Below are 18,540 nucleotides of genomic sequence, written 5' to 3'. Positions count from 1 at the left end.
CCATAACCAAGCGTTCGTTAAAAATAGAGGTAAGAGTAAGGCAAGATCCAAGTCGAGACCCAAGAATAGAAAATGCTATAATTGTGGTGAAACTGGTCATTACATTAAAGAGTGTTCTAGGCCTAAGCAAAACCAAAATCAAAATCAAAACTTTAAAAATCAGCATGATGACCATGCAAATATGGCTTCTGGTAGTGAAAACTTGGGTGATATTTTTATGGTGACTGAGGCATGTGATGTTTCTGTGGTGAATTCTGTGCATTCTAGTTCTTTGTGTGAAAATGAATGGCTGGTTGATTCTGCGTGTACTTTCCACATGTCCCCATTTAAAAATCTGTTTTCTAGTTATAAAGAAGTGAAGCATGGGTCTGTTTCTATGGCAAATGAAAAATTGTGTCAAGTTGCTGGTCTTGGTGATGTATCACTGAAATTTGATTCTGGTTATGTGTTAACTTTGAAGAATGTGAGGCATGTTCCTGATTTATGTCATAATTTGATTTCTTGTGCTGCATTAGAAGATGATGGTTTACAGGGTAGGTGGGGAAATGGGGTTATGAAAATTATGAAAGGGTCTTTAGTAATTTTCAAAGCTGCCAAAAAGAGAAACTTGTATGTTTGTCAAGCTGAATCTGAACCTTGTGTGCAAAATTCTGTGAATGTTGTCTTAAGTGACAAAACTGACTTGTGGCACAAAAGATTAGGTCACATGAGTTCTAAAGGTCTTGAAATTTTGCACAAAGATGGTTATTTTGGTAGTGATAAATTGTCTTGTATGCCATTTTGTGATTCTTGTGTTCTTGGTAAACAGTCTAGAGTTAAGTTTCCAAATTCCCCTATTCCCAAACACTCTGTCACTTCTGAAATACTTGAGTATTTGCATGCTGATGTGTGGGGTCCTGCTAGTGTGCCAACGCATGGTGGAAATCAGTATTTTCTATCTGTTATTGATGATTTTTCAAGAAAAGTTTGGGTGTTTTTAATGAAAAACAAATCTGATGTGTTTGAGAAGTTTAAAAACTGGAAAAACTTGATTGAAAATCAAACAGGTAAGAAAATTAAAATTCTAAGAACTGATAATGGTCTTGAATTTTGTAATCAATTGTTTGATAATTTGTGTGCTGAATCTGGTATTCAAAGACATAGGACAGTCCCTTATACGCCTCAGCAAAATGGTGTAGCTGAGCGTATGAATAGAACTTTACTTGAAAGGGTGAGGTGCATGCTTGCTAGTTCTGGTCTTTCAAAAAAGTTTTGGGGTGAAGCTGTTTGTACTGCTGCTTATTTGATAAATAGGTCTCCTTCTGTGCCTTTGAATGGTAAGTGTCCAGAATCTGTGTGGTCTGGTACACAAATTAATTTTTCAAATTTGAAAGTTTTTGGTTGTTCTGCTTTTGTGCATCAGAAAAATGACAAACTTGAACCTAGATCTGTGAAATGTGTTTTTCTTGGCTATCCTGATGGGGTTAAGGGTTATAGATTATGGGTAAAGGATCAACCTGGTTTTAAAGTGTTAATCAGTAGGGATGTTGTTTTCAATGAGTCTGAATTTCCCTGTTTATCTGTTCCTTTACCTACTCCTGAACCTGCCACTGCTCCAAACAAGGTGGAGCATTTACTTGGTCCAAGTCATGATTCTGAAAATGTGCAGGATGTTCCTGATGTGAATATTTTACCTGAAAATCTGTCTGAATCTGTTTTTGATAATCAAGTTGATACTGATGTGCATGAAGAAATTGCTGAAAATATTCCTGAAACTGATCTTAGTGATTTGAATGATTATCAATTGGCTAGGGATAGATCTAAAAGAAATATTAGGCAGCCACAACGATTTGATGATTTTCATATGACTTCTCATGCATTTAGTGTGTTTGAATCGATTGATAATGTTGAACCTAAGTCATATGAAGAAGCTTTAAAATCTGAAAATTCTGTGCAATGGTTAAATGCAATGAATGAAGAAATTAACTCTCTGCATGTTAACAACACTTGGATTCTTGTACCTAGACCTGAAAATTGTTCTGTTGTGGACTGTAAGTGGTTATTTAAGGTCAAGAATGAATGTGAATCTGTCAGATTTAAAGCTAGGTTAGTGGCTAAGGGATTTACTCAAAAGGAAGGGATAGATTATACTGAAATATTTGCTCCTGTTGTAAAGTTTACTACTGTGAGAATTATGCTTGCCCTTGTTGCTCAGTTTGATTGGGAGTTGAAACAATTAGATGTTAAAACTGCTTTTTTACATGGTGAACTTGATGAAAAAATTTGTATGAGGCAACCTGATGGTTTTGTTGATTCTAAGTATCCTGATCATGTTTGTCTGCTAAAGAAATCTTTGTATGGATTGAAGCAATCTCCTAGGCAATGGAACAAAAAGTTTGATGAATGCATGCTCTCTATGAATTTTACTAGAAGTAATTATGATCATTGCTTGTATTTCAAACAAAATGCTAAAGTTCCTGTTTTCTTGCTTATCTATGTGGATGATATGCTATTGATTAGTTCTTGTTTGAAAACTATTGATCATGTCAAAAACTGCTTGAGTGCTAAATTTGATATGAAATTCCTAGGAGATGCTAAACGTATTCTTGGCATGAACATTTATAGGGATAGAAAACGTTCTGTTATTTTGTTGAATCAGGATACTTATGTTAAGAAAGTTTTGAGTAAATTTTCCATGTCAAATGCAAAACCAGTCAATGTGCCTTTAGCTGGTCATTTTGTTCTAAGTAAAGAGCAATCCCCTAAAACTGATTTTGATGTTAAAAACATGAAGAATGTGCCATATTCAAATGTTATAGGTTCTGTCATGTATTTAATGGTTAGCACAAGGCCTGATATTGCTTATTCTGTGAGTTGTTTGAGTCGGTATATGTCTAATCCCGGTGTTTACCATTGGCAAGCTGTCAAATGGCTTTTGAGATATCTGAATGGTTCTGTGAGGTATGGTTTAAAATTTTCAAAATCTGATGTTGGTGTTAAATTGATTGGATATGTGGATTCTAACTATGCAAATGATAGGGACAATAGAAAATCAACAACTTCTTATGTGTTTACATTGTGTGGTGCTTGTATTAGCTGGAAATCTCAATTACAACACATAGTTGCTCTTTCAACCACTGAATCTGAGTATGTTGCTGTCACTGAAGCTTTAAAAGAAGCTATTTGGTTGAAAGGTCTTATTTCTGAAATTGGTTTTCTTGAAGGTGAAGTTGTAGTATTTTCTGATAGTCAGTCTGGTATACAACTGTGTAAGAATCCTGTTTTTCATGATAGAACTAAACATATTGATGTTAGATTCCACTACATTCGTGATGTGGTTGCTAAAGGCATAGTCTATCTTGAAAAAATTCCTTCTCAATTTAATCCTGCTGATATGGGAACTAAGTGTTTGTCTGTTGAAAAATTTATTTCTTGTCTCAAAATTTTAAACTTTGATACTTCTGATTGATGTGTTCTGTTCTTGTTCTGTAGTGTAGCTTACTTAGTGTTTGCTACATATTAGTACTTGTACTAACTTTGTGTTTTCTGCAAGTGGGGCGATGATGATGGCTGTAGGTGACTCTCCTGACCAGTTGAACCGGTGTTGGGCCAAAAGGTGGAGAAATGTTGGGTTTGGGCCCAATTCCTTCTCCAGCCCATTACCTTAACCCTTAGTGTTCCTTCCTTATTTAGGCTGGGCTGTATGGCTTTTAAATAAGGCGCTCCTTTCTTTCTTTCGGAGAGAGCCGCCTTCGTTTCTTTCTCCCCAAGAGAGCGAATAGCCGATTGAGAAAAGAGAGATCGAGACTTGCTTCGTGTGCGTCTTCCTTCGGTGACTGAGTGTCTTTAGTGTTCTCTCTGAGTTGTGTTCCTTTCTCCCTTGCTTGTTCTCCTGACAGCAAGGCGACGAATTCTCTGTGTGAGTGTGTAACCGCTGGCCGTGAGAGCTTTGAGCAGTGAGCGTTGGGAAACCTTTGTGGTCTTCGCCTTGGTTCACTGTGTAATTGGAGAGGCCGTATCAGTTCGTCTGAGCCCGTTTCATCCTAAAACTTTATATTCTATTGTTTCTTGTTGTTGTTGAGTTTCTGCAGGTTGGCCGCCATTATTAGAGGAAAGAACAGCAGCACAGATCCATGGCCACCTAACAGTTTTCATCTCTTTTTTTTCGTGAATCTGATATGCGTAGAAACCACAGTCTTCCAATACAATTCTTTCTATCGACACCGTGTATGGGCACTCAAAAAGGTTAATGAGATCCTACCCATGTGGGCATTGCCCCCATGAGAGGATGGATGACCAAGATCTTGCCAAACATACAATTTCAAAAAAAAATTGTGGGTCCTACATATGCATGGACAAATCTTGACCATCCATCCTATCATGGGACAATGCCCACATAGGTAGGATGAAATAAACCCAAAAATGCAAATACTAGAAATCAAAGTTTTTATTTAAATTCTCTACTATATTTTCAACTTATGAAAAATAAAGAAAAAGTTGACTATTCAAAAGATCATCTAAGATCCTATTTTTAATTATTCAAACTAATAGTCCAATGATAATCTAATTGAGATTCAAAAAAATCGGCCACTATATCTAGGATAAGGCCAAAAGATTTGATTTGATTCAAACTGTATTATCTTAAATCTTTTAAAAATCATAACATTTTCTAGGATCTTATAAAAATAAAATAGAATCTCATTCTAACTTGTTTTTAAATATTAAATGATATCAAAATTTTATTTACAATAAATTAAAGATATTATCAACAACTTCTGAATATTACCATACTAATTTAAATCTATAATGATCTCATAATTATAATTTAATATAATTAATATCTCATAATTAATTATATTTATCTCCCAACATTTGAAGTTATGGAAACAATTTTTCCATATTCACATATGAGTTCTAAATTGCATTTCTAGATCATCATTAATTTGGAGAGATATATCGGGGATCATGGACCCATAATTAGAAGCTCCAATAAATTGGATAAATAATTAAACTCTTTAATTAATTTATCTAATTTATTAATTCTATAATTAATCCACTAAAAATATGGAATTGCACTCTTCTTCATTATGGAATGTCTTACTCTACAAATTGAGTAGTCCATTGATATAATCATTACATATGGATTAATCTTTCATATACAATTCGTAACTGAAGCTAGGAATTTTCCGTTTATCTCTTCAATTAATTTTTATCATCATTTACCATTAATTCACTAGTGAGTGATTCAATTTATAACTTAATTATAAATTAGTTGGGCCCAACACTCAGTTCCAGAATTAACAAACGAGGGAATCGTCTTTCTACTTCTCGCAAGAAGGAATGGATTCTATGTCTGTGAATTCATATTCTCTGTAATGCCCGGAAATTTAATCCTAGTAATCTATAATTATTGAAATATAAGTTGATATGATTACGAAAGGATTAATCGGGACATGAAATAAAATTATATTTGAAGGGTGCAATTGTTGGACAGAAACATTGGCGCCCGAGCGGTAAGAAATGACCGCCCGAGCGCCAAAGTCCAATAGGAATACATCTTGGACAGAAGGTGTGGCGCCCGGGCGGTAGTTTTTGACCGCCCGAGCGCCAAATGTGTAATCCGGAAGAATTGGACAGAAGATGCCGCGCTCGAGCGGTAGTTTATTACCGCCCGAGCGCCGACCGAAATTCATGAAAATGTGACGCGTTTCTTTAACCGACCAATTGGATATATATACATATCTATACGTTGGTTTAGGGGAAAAGAAAAGAAAGAATCGGAAAAAGGGTTCTGGTATATTTGTTGAAAATCCTTACGCCTTTTCTGAGAAATCCGTCCGTCCGAATTGTAATCTGACTTCAGTATTGCAATCCTATCAGCGTAGGCTACACTTTGACGTAAATTTTGCTACGTTTTGACATGCTTTGAAATTATGCTATTGTCAGAATTGAATAGGATTCATATATGATGTTCTTGACATGTTAGACATCATAGAATCGAAGTCAGATTAAGAAATAGACTGATTATGGAATTGTTATGAATTTCTGATTATAATCGGTTGATACCGGACAGATTTGAATTGTGGCGGGATTACGGATTGTATTGGATATGAGTTATAGAGTGTAACTGTTATCTGGTGAATTGGTATTGACGGGGATATTAAAATTGTACCGTTATACCGTTGATTTTGAATTAAATCCAGATTGATCAGATTGTTATGGAATTTACTAGTATATTGATATGAGATTATTGATATTGTCAGTACCAGACAGATTGTGAGTTCAGGATATCGACTGAGCCAGGAACCGACGAAAGAAAGGTATAAGTCAATGTGGTATTGGGAGATGGACTTGAGTCGGTTTAGACTTGGGTTTCCCTAAATCACATACTTTACTTTATTGCATTGATATTTGCATTGAGTTGATTGATATACTTGTTCTCTTGATTTTAGACAGCAGGTATTAGAGGAGTAATCTTATGACAGAAGTACCGTTAGTGGTGGGATCACCACGGGCACATTGCACGATGTCATAAGATTGTGTATTGACGGATGTGCCAAAGACTGTCACTGGATGTTTGGCTATCGATGTGGGTAGGATGGTGGCTTTTTCTATTACTGTTAATCAGTATTGTATCGATGTGGATAGATTAATAGCTCTTCTATTACTATTAATCGATGTCATATCGATGTGGATAGAATTAGAGTTGCTTCTATTACTGTTAATCGGTACTATATTGATGTGGATAGAATAATAGCTTCCTCTATTACTGGTAATCGATACCGTATCGATGTGAATAGACCTGGAGTCTTTTCTATTACTGTTGATCGATACCATATCGACGTGTATAGAACTGGAGTCTTTTCTATTACTGCTAGTCGATATATGCATGCCAACTTCTGAAATCGGGATCCCTAGACTAGGACCGAGTCTAGTCTGAATGATGTAGCTACAAGTATTGTCGACAGTTTGATATTGCTTATGTTTCAGACTTTGTTACATATATCTGTTACCTGATTACATGCTTTATATTGTTTATACGATTGCATGTTTCGTTGATTTATACTGGGAGTATATTCTCACCGGTTTATCCGGCTGTTGTCTTGTCTGTATGTGTACTTGACAACAGGTGGGACATGATCAGGGTCCAGGAGATGAAGAGAGAGATCGTGATTAGAGTGGTGGCACCGGACTTGGACTAGAAATAGGGTTGAACACTTGATAGTAGTTGTCAAACCTTAGTTTGAATAAATGTTTGTAATACAGGATGTGTATTTTATATATACTGATATGTATATATATGCCTTGATTTCACTACGTTCCGCACTTTAAAAAGAAAAATTTTTAGACCCTGTTTTATAATTGATTAATTAGTCTCAATGATGATTAAGAACTTGATTAGCGTCCGGGTCCCCACATTCTCAGTCATTCATTTCAAATATAAATCTAAAATGCAAGTATTAAGAATGCACAAGCGTAAACTTTTAAACAAGCAAATTAAGAATCATATTGAAATTAACAAGAGTTTATAATCACTTCAGGATTGAGATTTGGCCATATATGATCATTTTTATGATTTAATTTGAGCTTCATAGGAACAATGGAATTTATTATGAAATGACAAATTAAATCGTACATAATCATATTATATATAAATGCCCCAATCTAGATGTCCTAACATGGACGATCCGGATAAAATAGTCACATTCATAATGTTCATAGGCCGCATCAGTAATACTTTTATTAAAGATCCATAATATAATTAATTCATCACGGACTTAATTTAAGTTTATTATTCATAATTTTAATATTCTTGTATATATAACCCTTATATATACTAAAATTATGTTTACATTCAATAAACTAATGATTTTGTTAAGATATTCATGACAATAAAATCTTCATGCAAACATGTTCAATAATAAATGTTGCTTTTATGAAAAATACGTAGATCTGATCAAGCAGTGAGAATAAAATCCAGCAGCAGTCAGGATTTAGTCTATGAGCTATTTCAAAACAGAAAACCCTACTTCATATATTCTATAGAAAAAAATACATTTCTAAACAAATATTATACACGATTTTTACCTCTAGAGAGGGATGCTTGCTTCAAAAGAAAATGAATACATGGATTTGCAAAGAGATCAACATTTATTCAAAATTTTCTTCTTACATACAGAAGTAGCTGCTGCTTTTTGATGCAGTATTAGGGACATCCAGTTTGACTTTATGAGAAAACAGAGAGAATGAAATGCAATCCATATTTGGAGGCCAGTTTTTAAGGAAAATTATTCCTGTATCTTGAAATATTGCCATGCATGTTTGTTGTAGGTAATGAGATATATGCTAAACATCAAGGCTATGTTTGATGTGTAGGATAAGATAATTAATTGGATTGATGTCAAAACTCAAGGTAAGGATATACAATTGGATTGTCAATCCCTCCAAAACAATGTGATATCTTTTTAAGCAAGTAGGTTTTTTTTTATCATGAACTTCTTGATTAATTGGACTCATAAAAAATGAGACAAACATGAGTTTAATAATCTATCCTTTACTTATCACCCACACCAAACATAACCCAAGAGAATACCGTAAATCACAACCTTTCTAAATTTATCTCTCCATCTTTTGTTTCACGGTCTAATTTTTAGAAGAGTAGGTCTCTGGTGAGACGGTCTCACGAATCTTTATTTGTGAGACGGATCAATCCTACCGATATTCACAATAAAAAGTAATACTCTTAGCATAAAAATAATACTTTTTCATGAATGACCCACATCCGTCTCACAAAATACTACTCGTGAAACCATCTCACACAAGTTTTTGTCATTTTAGAATACAACAATATACATCAAATTTCTAGAATATTGGGGCGAATCATTCCCCAAAGCTTGCTTAAACAAAATAAACTTGCTTCAAAATAATAAAATCAAACAAACGATGGACCTTTTTGCACTGTAAAGAAGTCCAGTTTCATAAAATAAATTTTTTGACCTGTGCAATATATATATATATATATATATATATATATATATATAATTTTTTATTACATGGAACAAGGTTCTTTCGCTTGCTTCTCGTGTATATTTTAAACTGGTCTGAAGTCTTGGTTTCGTTTCTGTCTCCGCATTGCAACACACCTCGCTTAAATTGCCTCTCCGCCCTCTCGTGCCCATCAATGGCAGCCGCACTCGGTGCACAACTCTGTATTTTCTTGGATGTTTCCATTCACGTCGTACGAGTAAATTACCCAATATCAGCCACCTCTGCAGATGGGAAATTACTCACTATTTTGGTCGAAACCTCACAATATGTGCTTATCAATACGTATCTCTGTTTATCAAACAAATACAACCTTAAAATTATAGATTCTCTCTCTTACCCATCTCTCTCGCGGTGAAAGAATCATGGGTTTTGGACCGTAAACATTGATATGTAGAAGTTATTTGTTTTGGTAAGATTTTTTTTTATAGTTTCGTGACTTCTGAAGAAAGATTTCATTGTCTTTTTCGTTGTTATTTTGATTAATGCTTTTCAGGCAGTCGTTAAATTTGCATCTCTGTTGCTGAAAACTCTAAAGATAGATTTATTTTAAAGAAAATTTACCATGTTCATGGGCCATGGCTTCCTGGCTTGTTGTACACACAGTTACCTTGTTTGTGTGTTTGGTTTATTGTGTTTGTCCATCATAATCAATTTGCTTAATTTTAGTGATTTCACTGGTTTTTACATCTGGATGATTTAGTTTTTCTGGCTTTGCCCCATAAAGGATTGAAGATTTGTATTCATGTAGGTGGCATGAAAACTTTTGCGTTTGAAGATATAAATACACATATTATAAACTGATTGGTGGTGTTAAATTTGGCTGAGCTACGATTCATGAGGAACTGGTAAAAATTTTGATTTTGTTAGCTAATTGACTAAAGTTTTGAGCCATGGTCATAAAAAGATCCCTGGAGTATCTTTCTGTTGCCCCGAATAAAAAGGGGTTTGTATGAGGGAAATTTCTGATGCAATATTTGGTTCCTCTTTTAAAAATATGATTTGCATTTAAATCTTATTTTTTTCTGAAGAGTGAATGCATTAGCCCATGTGGTGTCAGTAAAATTACCAAGGGCTGTTCCAACTTGTTAAAGCTTCTCCTCGTACCAGCTCAATTATCATCTTCAAAACAACAGGGCCTGGAATGATCTGTTTCCTGGTTCTGGGAACAATTACACTTGTGTTGTTTTTCTGATAGATGTGAATTTGTTAAGCAATGCATGTATCTTGCATTTTTTCTTAGATGTGAATTGGATAATAGTTTAAACCAACATTTAAGACACCTTTCTTTTTCTGATTGTGGATTGTTTTCTTAGTCAACTTGCCTATTCTATCAGATTATAACATATGCGACATTTCGACGACGTTGTATGATTCCTTCACATGTGCTCTGAGTAAATATCTTTGTTATATCTCCCATTTTATGCTTTTTTAGTCATAAAGCTAAATAATTGAGTAATTTCGTAAGGAAATCCGCTACGAGCTTGCATCTTAGTGCGCAAAGTCTTCAGCAATTAAAAGAAAAGGGGAATCCCGAGAGAACTCAGCGAATTTCCTAGTCTGGCCAATGAGGTAATGATGAATATTGAAGGCCAGGCCAAATGATTGCTTTATGGCTTTTAGGAGATTGTGGATTCTTATTTGTGCACTGATAATAAGATTGTAAAGAGCTAAGCCATCTCAGCCATCTTTAATATCATGGCAATTGAAAGCCCCATAAGGTTATTGGAAAAGAATGACAAATGGCCACCAAGACGATCTATCAGTCATGGATCATCAACATCTGCTAAGCTGGTCATCGAAGATTTTGGTCTGCCCCTAAACAGTCAAAAGTTTCAAAGCCTTGAGAAGGATGTGATATCAACACCTAGCCGGAGTGGAAGTGCACCTCCAAGCATGGAAGTTTCAATAGAGGAAATTGGTTTGGTTTATCCGAACTCCTTTATTGGTGATTCTGAGATTGTCCGACAGCCATCTTCTTTTCCACATCGTGGTTCTGTTGTCAACTTGGATGAGCGAGTCAATATTTGGAAGATAACTCCTTATACCGAGAGTACTGATGGCTCTGTGCAAGTGAATGGTAATATCATTCCTTCTCATGAGGAAGTGCCTGAGGATGATAGGTCATCTGAAAGGAGTGCTGCGTCTGTGGATAAAGCTGCTATGTTTGGTGGCCATAGTGGCTCATTAGACTCTACGCAGGTAAAATTTTGTTCCTGTGAGGTGGAAGGAATATATGTTATAGGATGAGCTAATTATTGGTTAAGAAAAGCCCCCGTTATTTTCTACAGAAATCTCTTGCTGCAGATGGATATAGCCACAGCTTTTCTAAGAGAAAAATTAGAATAATAACTTACCACAGTTTCTATATTTCTGCCGCTAATTTTAAGGATATAAGTTGTATTGTTGCTATAATTTTCAATTAATGCTGTACGATATCATGAGATTTGCTGCTGTTAAATTTTCTTTCATGATCATTTTGCATACTTGTCAACGAATACTGGATTGATATTAATGAGAAATATCACAACGCAGGAAGATTTCCTCCCCACATCATCACCTTCACATTCATGGAGCCATAAATTCGTGGAAGAAAAAGTTGTTTCTGAATCTGATTCACGTGTGCCTGTTAATATTTCCGTTAGCACGTTACCAATTTGTACAAATAATCCAACTCCCAGATTGGATGATTTGTCACAGGTTTTACTACCATATGATCCTTGTGCTGCTTCTGTTCAAAGCTCATCACTTGATGATGATGTTACAGCACCTACTGCTCTGAATTCAGACCATCGCAAATTTCATAAGAAAGAGCAACTCAATCCCCAGAAAAACACTCTGAAACAGCCCGCATCTCTCCCAGAAGGCAATGTTTCTCCAGTTCAGGGCTCTTACGCTAAGGCAGTTTATCCAGGAAAAGGTCAGGCATATGGCAGCTTGAACCAGCTTCAGCATGGTTCCTCGAGTGTTTCAAAGGCAGAGGTACAACCAGTACTCCAAACATCTGGGTTCACATCTCCATTTTATGCCCCATCAACTTCCTTCACACTTCCACAAAATTCATGTTATCCCAGTCTACCTCCAGTTGGCCTTGTCACTCAACACTACAGCATGGGTGGATATCCATTCAACTCTGCAGTTCTACCATCATATCTGGCTGGATATCCCCCTCAAGTTGCTGTTCCACTGGCTTTTGACAGTGCTTCGTTTCCCCCTTTTGGAGATTCAAACGGAAGAAGCTTACGTGCATATTATATCCCAAATCTGGAGCAGTTTTATGGGCAAGTCGGAGTTTCCATGCAACCTCCTCTTGCTGATCCTTATCATTTGCAGTATTTCCAGCCAATTGTGCAAAATTCTTATGGTGCTTATTTTGAATTTGATCGTCTAGAAGAAAGAGTGCAATTTCCTTCCGCGTCTTTTGTTAGTCCAGTTGTTCTAGCTGGACCTGTGGCAGGGACCAATTCTCTTGCAGAGAGAAATAACACGAGTCTTTCTAACTCTTTTTATGGCAACAGTGGCAAAACATATGGACTGAAAAATCAGAGATGTAGAGATGTTGATTCATATTCTTTTCTTGAAGAACTGAAATCGGGAAAGGTGCTAAGATTTGAGCTCTCTGATATAGTAGGACATATATGTGAACTTAGGCAAGTTTTTACCGACCTAAACTTTTTTTTTAACACCTGTACTTATTGAGAACTAATAATTATTTGTAATATTTCACTTCAGTATCGATCAGCATGGAAGTCGATTCATTCAGACAAAGCTTGAAAATTGTAGCGTTGCAGAGAAATCTTCTGTTTTTAATGAAGTTGTTGTTCATGCTTCCGAACTAATGACAGATGTTTTTGGCAACTATGTCATACAGAAGGTAAGTTATTTAATTACTTGGCATTTTTTGGTAATTATATCGAAATTCACTGCTTTTCATATTTATTCTTGTGTTGTGATTTTGGTACAGCTTTTTGAATATGGTAGCCAACACCAAAAAAGGGACCTTGCGAATCAGATGGAAAATAAAATTTTGCAATTAAGTTTGCAGATGTATGGGTGTCGAGTAATCCAAAAGGTAACTGCTATCCCACCTGGAGTTTATCAATGTTCTTGATTACTTCTGTATGTTTGAGTGTTCTTCTGTGACACCATCATGCTTTGTCTGTTGATATTCTTTTGTTTGTATCACCGTTTACTTGCATCATTGTCATTCACTTATTCCGTTGCTGTATATGTTATGGTATGCATTATAATTGCACACACATATATTTTGACCAGACAGAACAAAGCCATATCACACCTTCATGAAGAAACAGTTTTAAATGAGAGGGTGGGAATTCAAAAAAAATGGCTTCGATTTTTCCTTTAACTTGGTCATCTCAAAGTTTGATTTACAAAGGCACTTACATATCAATCTCTCACTCTTTCATGCATGGATATAGCATTTCTTGTGCATTTGTGTGTACATAATTTCACTGGTCAAGTAAAAGTTCTTAATGCAATGTGACATTTGCTTTGCAACAAGAAGCCTTATCCTATTAGGCTATACTTCTGTTCCTGTCGGAAAAATGCTTGATCAGGCAGACGATCTTTTGCTATAAGCATGTATTAGTTTCTAAATGTATTTGCTATGTCTTTTTGGGCAGAAGCCCTGCTATTTGAAGTGAATTTTCCTCAATGTTATACTCTTTCTTCCAACAGTTTTTAATGCGCTCTTGCTAACAAGAAAAACTATTTCTGCTCTTTTGGTCAAATTCTTCTTCAGGCATTTGAAGTTATTGAACTAGAACAAAAGGTGCAGCTGTCTAGAGAGCTGGAAGGACATATTTTGAAATGTGTTCATGATCAGAATGGGAATCACGTTATACAAAAGTGCATCGAATGTATTCCTGCAGATAATATTGAATTCATAATTTCTTCTTTCCGTGGTCAAGTTGCCAATCTTTCAATGCATCCTTATGGTTGCCGGGTCATTCAGGTAATTTTGCATATGCAACAGGATTGATGTGCTCTTGCTAACATTTTGTTTCACTGTGCTTCTGTTACTTGACTATAATTGAAACGCTTACTTTTATTTGTTTGCTTAAAGAGGGTTCTGGAGATTTGTGACGATGGGTTGCAGACTCAGTTCATAGTTAATGAGATTTTGGATGCTGTTTATTCTCTTGCTCAGGACCAGTACGGTAACTACGTCACACAGGTTGGTTACTTTTTAAGTTAATTGTGAAGCATTATTTCTTCATCTCCCCCTGTTTTAATCCTATCCCTTCTTTGCTTGTCCACCATTATGGGTTTTATCATTGGTTATTGATTTTGTCAAGATCTAAATGTTAGATGAGCGATCCCGAGGGGAGGATGGGTGAATAATCCATTCGAGTATTGCTCAAAGTCATTCAAGTATTGCTCAAAGTCAATTTGCGGCAGAGTTGCAATGGTTTTATGTTCTCAGTTAATTCTATTGAGTATGAAAAAAGTGATGAATAATGTCAAATTAATAGTACTGGGAGCAAATAAAACAAATTTTTACAGAGATTCAAAGATAACTTTTTTTACTCCTTTCGTTGAAATGCTCGAAATAATTCACTGAATAACTCGAGTTCAAAGTCGGTTGAGCTCTTAATAGCATTACAACGGCATAGTACAAAAGTTTTTGTCAATGGAGCATTGAAAAGCTTTACAACTTCAGTTATAGCACTGAATAGGTTCTCTTCTCTCATGAGTTGTAACTGTTCTCTCGTAAATAAATTTCTAATGATGAACACTTTATAGTTTCACATTGTTGAATACTTGAATGTTTGATTGATTCATTCAGTTGATTTGACTCGGTATTCTTTAATATTATAAATGCTCCTTATTTTGTATCCTTCAAAGAAAACAGCCAATTTTATGACCTCAATAAACATATCTAACTCATTCCTAGGCTAGATATGGATTTTGCAATTTCTAACTTTTTCCAGTGAACTACATCTTAACAATTGACAGCACGTGCTAAAGTGGGGGACCCCTCGTGAAAAGGCCGAAATCATCAAAAAGTTATCTGGGTCTATAGTACAACTGAGCCAGCATAAATTTGCATCAAATGTTGTCGAAAAATGTTTGGAGTTTGCTGATGTTAGGGAAAGGGACATGCTGATAAGGGATATTATTGGCGACACTGAGAAGAACGATAATGTATTGGTATGTTGGTTAAGCTCTTCAATTTGGTTGTTAGATAAACTTGTGATGTCTGATATTTTGAGGTGAAGTGCTTTTACATTCTTGATTACTGTATTACTAGTTTTGTGGGTCAATACCATCATCATCATTTTTATATGTTTGCTTCCGTCATTTGTTTCCTTTCTAAGAAGAATTGATGATGCTTCAAATTTTGATAGTATTTCTCTCCTTTTTTGAAATTATATTGGTAACTTTTATTCTTGTGCTATTTTTTGTTTGTATACCGTAGTTAATGATTAAAGACCAATATGCAAATTACGTCGTCCAGAAGATTCTACTTAAATGTACGTGTGAGCAGAGGGAGTCACTACTCGGCTTGATAAGGAATCATCATGCAGCTTTGAAGGAATATACTTATGGGAAACACGTAGTAGCTCGACTTGAGCAGCTAAATGGAGAAGGTTAGTTTTTTTTATGGCATTTCCTGCAAATTAACTTGGATGTTGTTCAGGCCTTTCAAAAAATCAACTTTTAGAATCTTGCTCTGGGAAAGTTTTTACTAGCGGAGAATGAGAACTTCTCTTTCTTGAGCTGACTTCTAGGTTAGTTGGTCACTTGCCTGTGCTGGTCAGTCACAGCTAATTGATTCATAAAACATGGTGTTTCTATTTCTAGATGGTGATATCATTTTCAGCTGGCCTCAGGCAAGTGCATCAGTTTAAATTGCAACTGATATGCACGCCAAAGACACAAATTGTGTTACAATGTCCGCGCAAAAAGACTCTAAGTTTGTTTTGTATGCCAAGCATCAACATGGGAGTGTCGAATTTTGATAGTCGTTATGTTTGATGTTAAATTCCTTCTTTGATTGTTTTCCCCATCCTTTTCATCGTTGTCAGAAAGCCAATCGTGATACAAATGAATGTAGCTACTTCGCTGCTGTGACCTTCCAATGGCATCAACTTCATATCAAGTGACAACCGGCCTCCAATTGTTGTCCCAGCATACTTCCAAAGCTTCTGGCTTGTGTCTATTCCTTGCATGTAAAGTTCAGAAAATGTACATAAAAATACGTTGCGCAGTACCACTTAAATGTTCATGTATTGTGTGTAAGATGTATGCGATATTTATTTTGCCACATCTGTCTTTTCAAATGGATTTATTGTTATTAGCAAAAGTAGCCAAAATCACATTTTACTCACAAATAGTGTTTATAATTTTGGCACATTTTTGTCCCTCTACCCTTAATCCAATCCATCCAAAATAGCACTTGTCGCATGAATCAACTCTTGATCCAGCAGAAGCATCACCTGAAATCTTTAATTTGGATAAACTAACGCTCGGCGAGCCCTCGTTCTGGCGTTTTCTCCGTTCCATTTTGAACGTGTGATTAATTGAATTCCATAATGAGAGCGTAGAATTGAACATGACCACCTACTCCGAATAGCTGTAAGCTTTGAAGGCCGTTCACAATTTGGGAAGTGATAACTCTAGTTCCAATCAACTAAAAAAGCAAGAAAATGCATAAACAATAAGAGTTATGCCAACAGAAACGAAAAAGATGTATATTGAACATCCGACTTCAAGTGAATGTTGAAGACAGGTCGTCGCAATTCTTAATTCGAAACCCATAATTCCAAAAACAAAACTCTATTGTAAACTACCTAAAAACCTTTGTTTCGAAATAAATATGAACACAAATCAAACGTTCCAACGCGATAAAGAATGCATAAACTCCCTCCCTTGATGCGTGAAATGCATCCAACGATCAATACAGCAGAACTTTATGAGCGGTCGATCGATCAAAATTAAATGTGATCCAAAATGAATAGCATAATTTGATAAAAAAATAAAATAAGTAGGAGACCTGTAAAACAGCTGAGGAAGGAGTTGCGCAGGATAAGGATGACAGGACACCGCCGGTGAGGTCAACTGCGAGGACGGCATGAACGAGCTTACGTTGGAGAGTGAAAGTGCAATCGGCCGAAGCCTCCATCTCGCCGTTGAGCTACTTAGCCGACCACTCGGATCCGGATTCACTACACACGAACGTTAACACTCCCATTTCTCTTCTCCGAAGGTGATCGGCGACTGTACTTCGCTGTGCTCTGATTCTAAAGTAAATTTTTTTAGGGGCTTTGTGAAGGGGGATGATGATTAGACATTTATATCCACGAGGTTATTGTTGTAATGACGAAATTACTAGATTAGATTGGGCCACTCTAAAACAAATACGAATAGGATTTACGTATGGGCCTGGGTTTTAGCACAATCCAAATGCTTCGGATCCGAATGTCAAGAATTTGGATTCCATTTCAATAGAAACTGGGTTTTCCATTGAACTTGTATGTTCATACAGCGAATTATTGTGGGCTATCCCAAGTCGAACAGCCCTCGAAAGCAACAAATCAGAAGCAATCGCAAGTTGAATAACACTTGGTTTTCAAAAAAGGAAGGAACATAAAGAAAGGTGTTATAATGCATGGTGAGTCAAAACATACGTTACGAAGTCAGACCACAGCTCCATACCTTCTCTTCGCAAAATTTCATATTCTATACCTCAACAAAAAAAGTAAACAACCAATCACAAGCCTCTTTTGGATTCGATGCCAAAATGTCATATTTTTGCATCACTTTTTTTTAATTAAATTAAATTGAGGCGGAAAAAGATCATATAGATTGTGATACAACGGAAAACATGTGTTTTAAAATTCTAATCTAGATCCCAAGTAAAATCATGAAAAATCTCTGCATTTCTCACCATCTAAATGTGATAGATAGTGGCAGAGAACGCCAAGACACATGCTTGAGCAATACCACGATAAGCTTTCTCGAAGAATTTCAGAGCTCCTAGCTATAAAATAAAAGCATACTTCAGTCAAAAACAACAATTCCAGACACCCCATTTTGTAAGAGTCAACATTCCGTGCCAACCAAGAAGATGAGAAAACTTGTAATTCAAGGTGCGATGGTTGGACTTGAGAAAAGAATATCTTCTCCACTGTCACTCATTTCAACTCCCCCAACATCCGTATTTGCACTATTTCAAATCTGTGTGCTTTTTTGATCGGGTATCTCTATATATATATGGCCTTTCCATCAGGACTTGTCTCATCAAAGGTCGAGAGTACTTGCATGAAGATACAGAGAGTGGAATGTAGCCAGGGATGATTTGCCGGCACAGAAACTTGTGCTTCTAATTGGTTTCGGCTAATTATCCTTGGTTACACTGGACTCTCTTTTTCTCATGTAAGACTAAAGGCCCAGTCATATCTCGTTTGAATCTTTCATCATTGCCAAATCTTGGTCTCAAACCAATCGGTTTGAGTAATACGAATAACTCTCTTCTCCACAAGTAATCTT

General features: G+C 35.9%; 1 protein-coding gene across 1 annotated transcript; it reads left to right on the top strand.

Annotated features, from left to right (window-relative positions):
* The first annotated feature begins 9,057 nt into the window (after nucleotides 1-9,057).
* On the top strand, nucleotides 9,058-16,973 carry LOC140804464 (pumilio homolog 6, chloroplastic-like). The gene is made up of 9 exons (XM_073160502.1): nucleotides 9,058-11,226; nucleotides 11,560-12,678; nucleotides 12,749-12,898; nucleotides 12,989-13,096; nucleotides 13,787-13,999; nucleotides 14,111-14,221; nucleotides 15,004-15,198; nucleotides 15,467-15,638; nucleotides 16,106-16,973. The coding sequence occupies exons 1-9, from the start codon at nucleotides 10,723-10,725 to the stop codon at nucleotides 16,120-16,122; spliced, it is 2,589 nt and encodes an 862-aa protein (XP_073016603.1). The 5' UTR covers nucleotides 9,058-10,722; the 3' UTR covers nucleotides 16,123-16,973.
* The last annotated feature ends 1,567 nt before the right edge of the window (nucleotides 16,974-18,540 follow it).

This window comes from Primulina eburnea, chromosome 11 (genome assembly GCF_022965805.1).
Source record: "Primulina eburnea isolate SZY01 chromosome 11, ASM2296580v1, whole genome shotgun sequence".
Lineage (NCBI taxonomy): Eukaryota > Viridiplantae > Streptophyta > Magnoliopsida > Lamiales > Gesneriaceae > Primulina > Primulina eburnea.
This window is presented reverse-complemented; position numbering and strand designations above follow the sequence as displayed.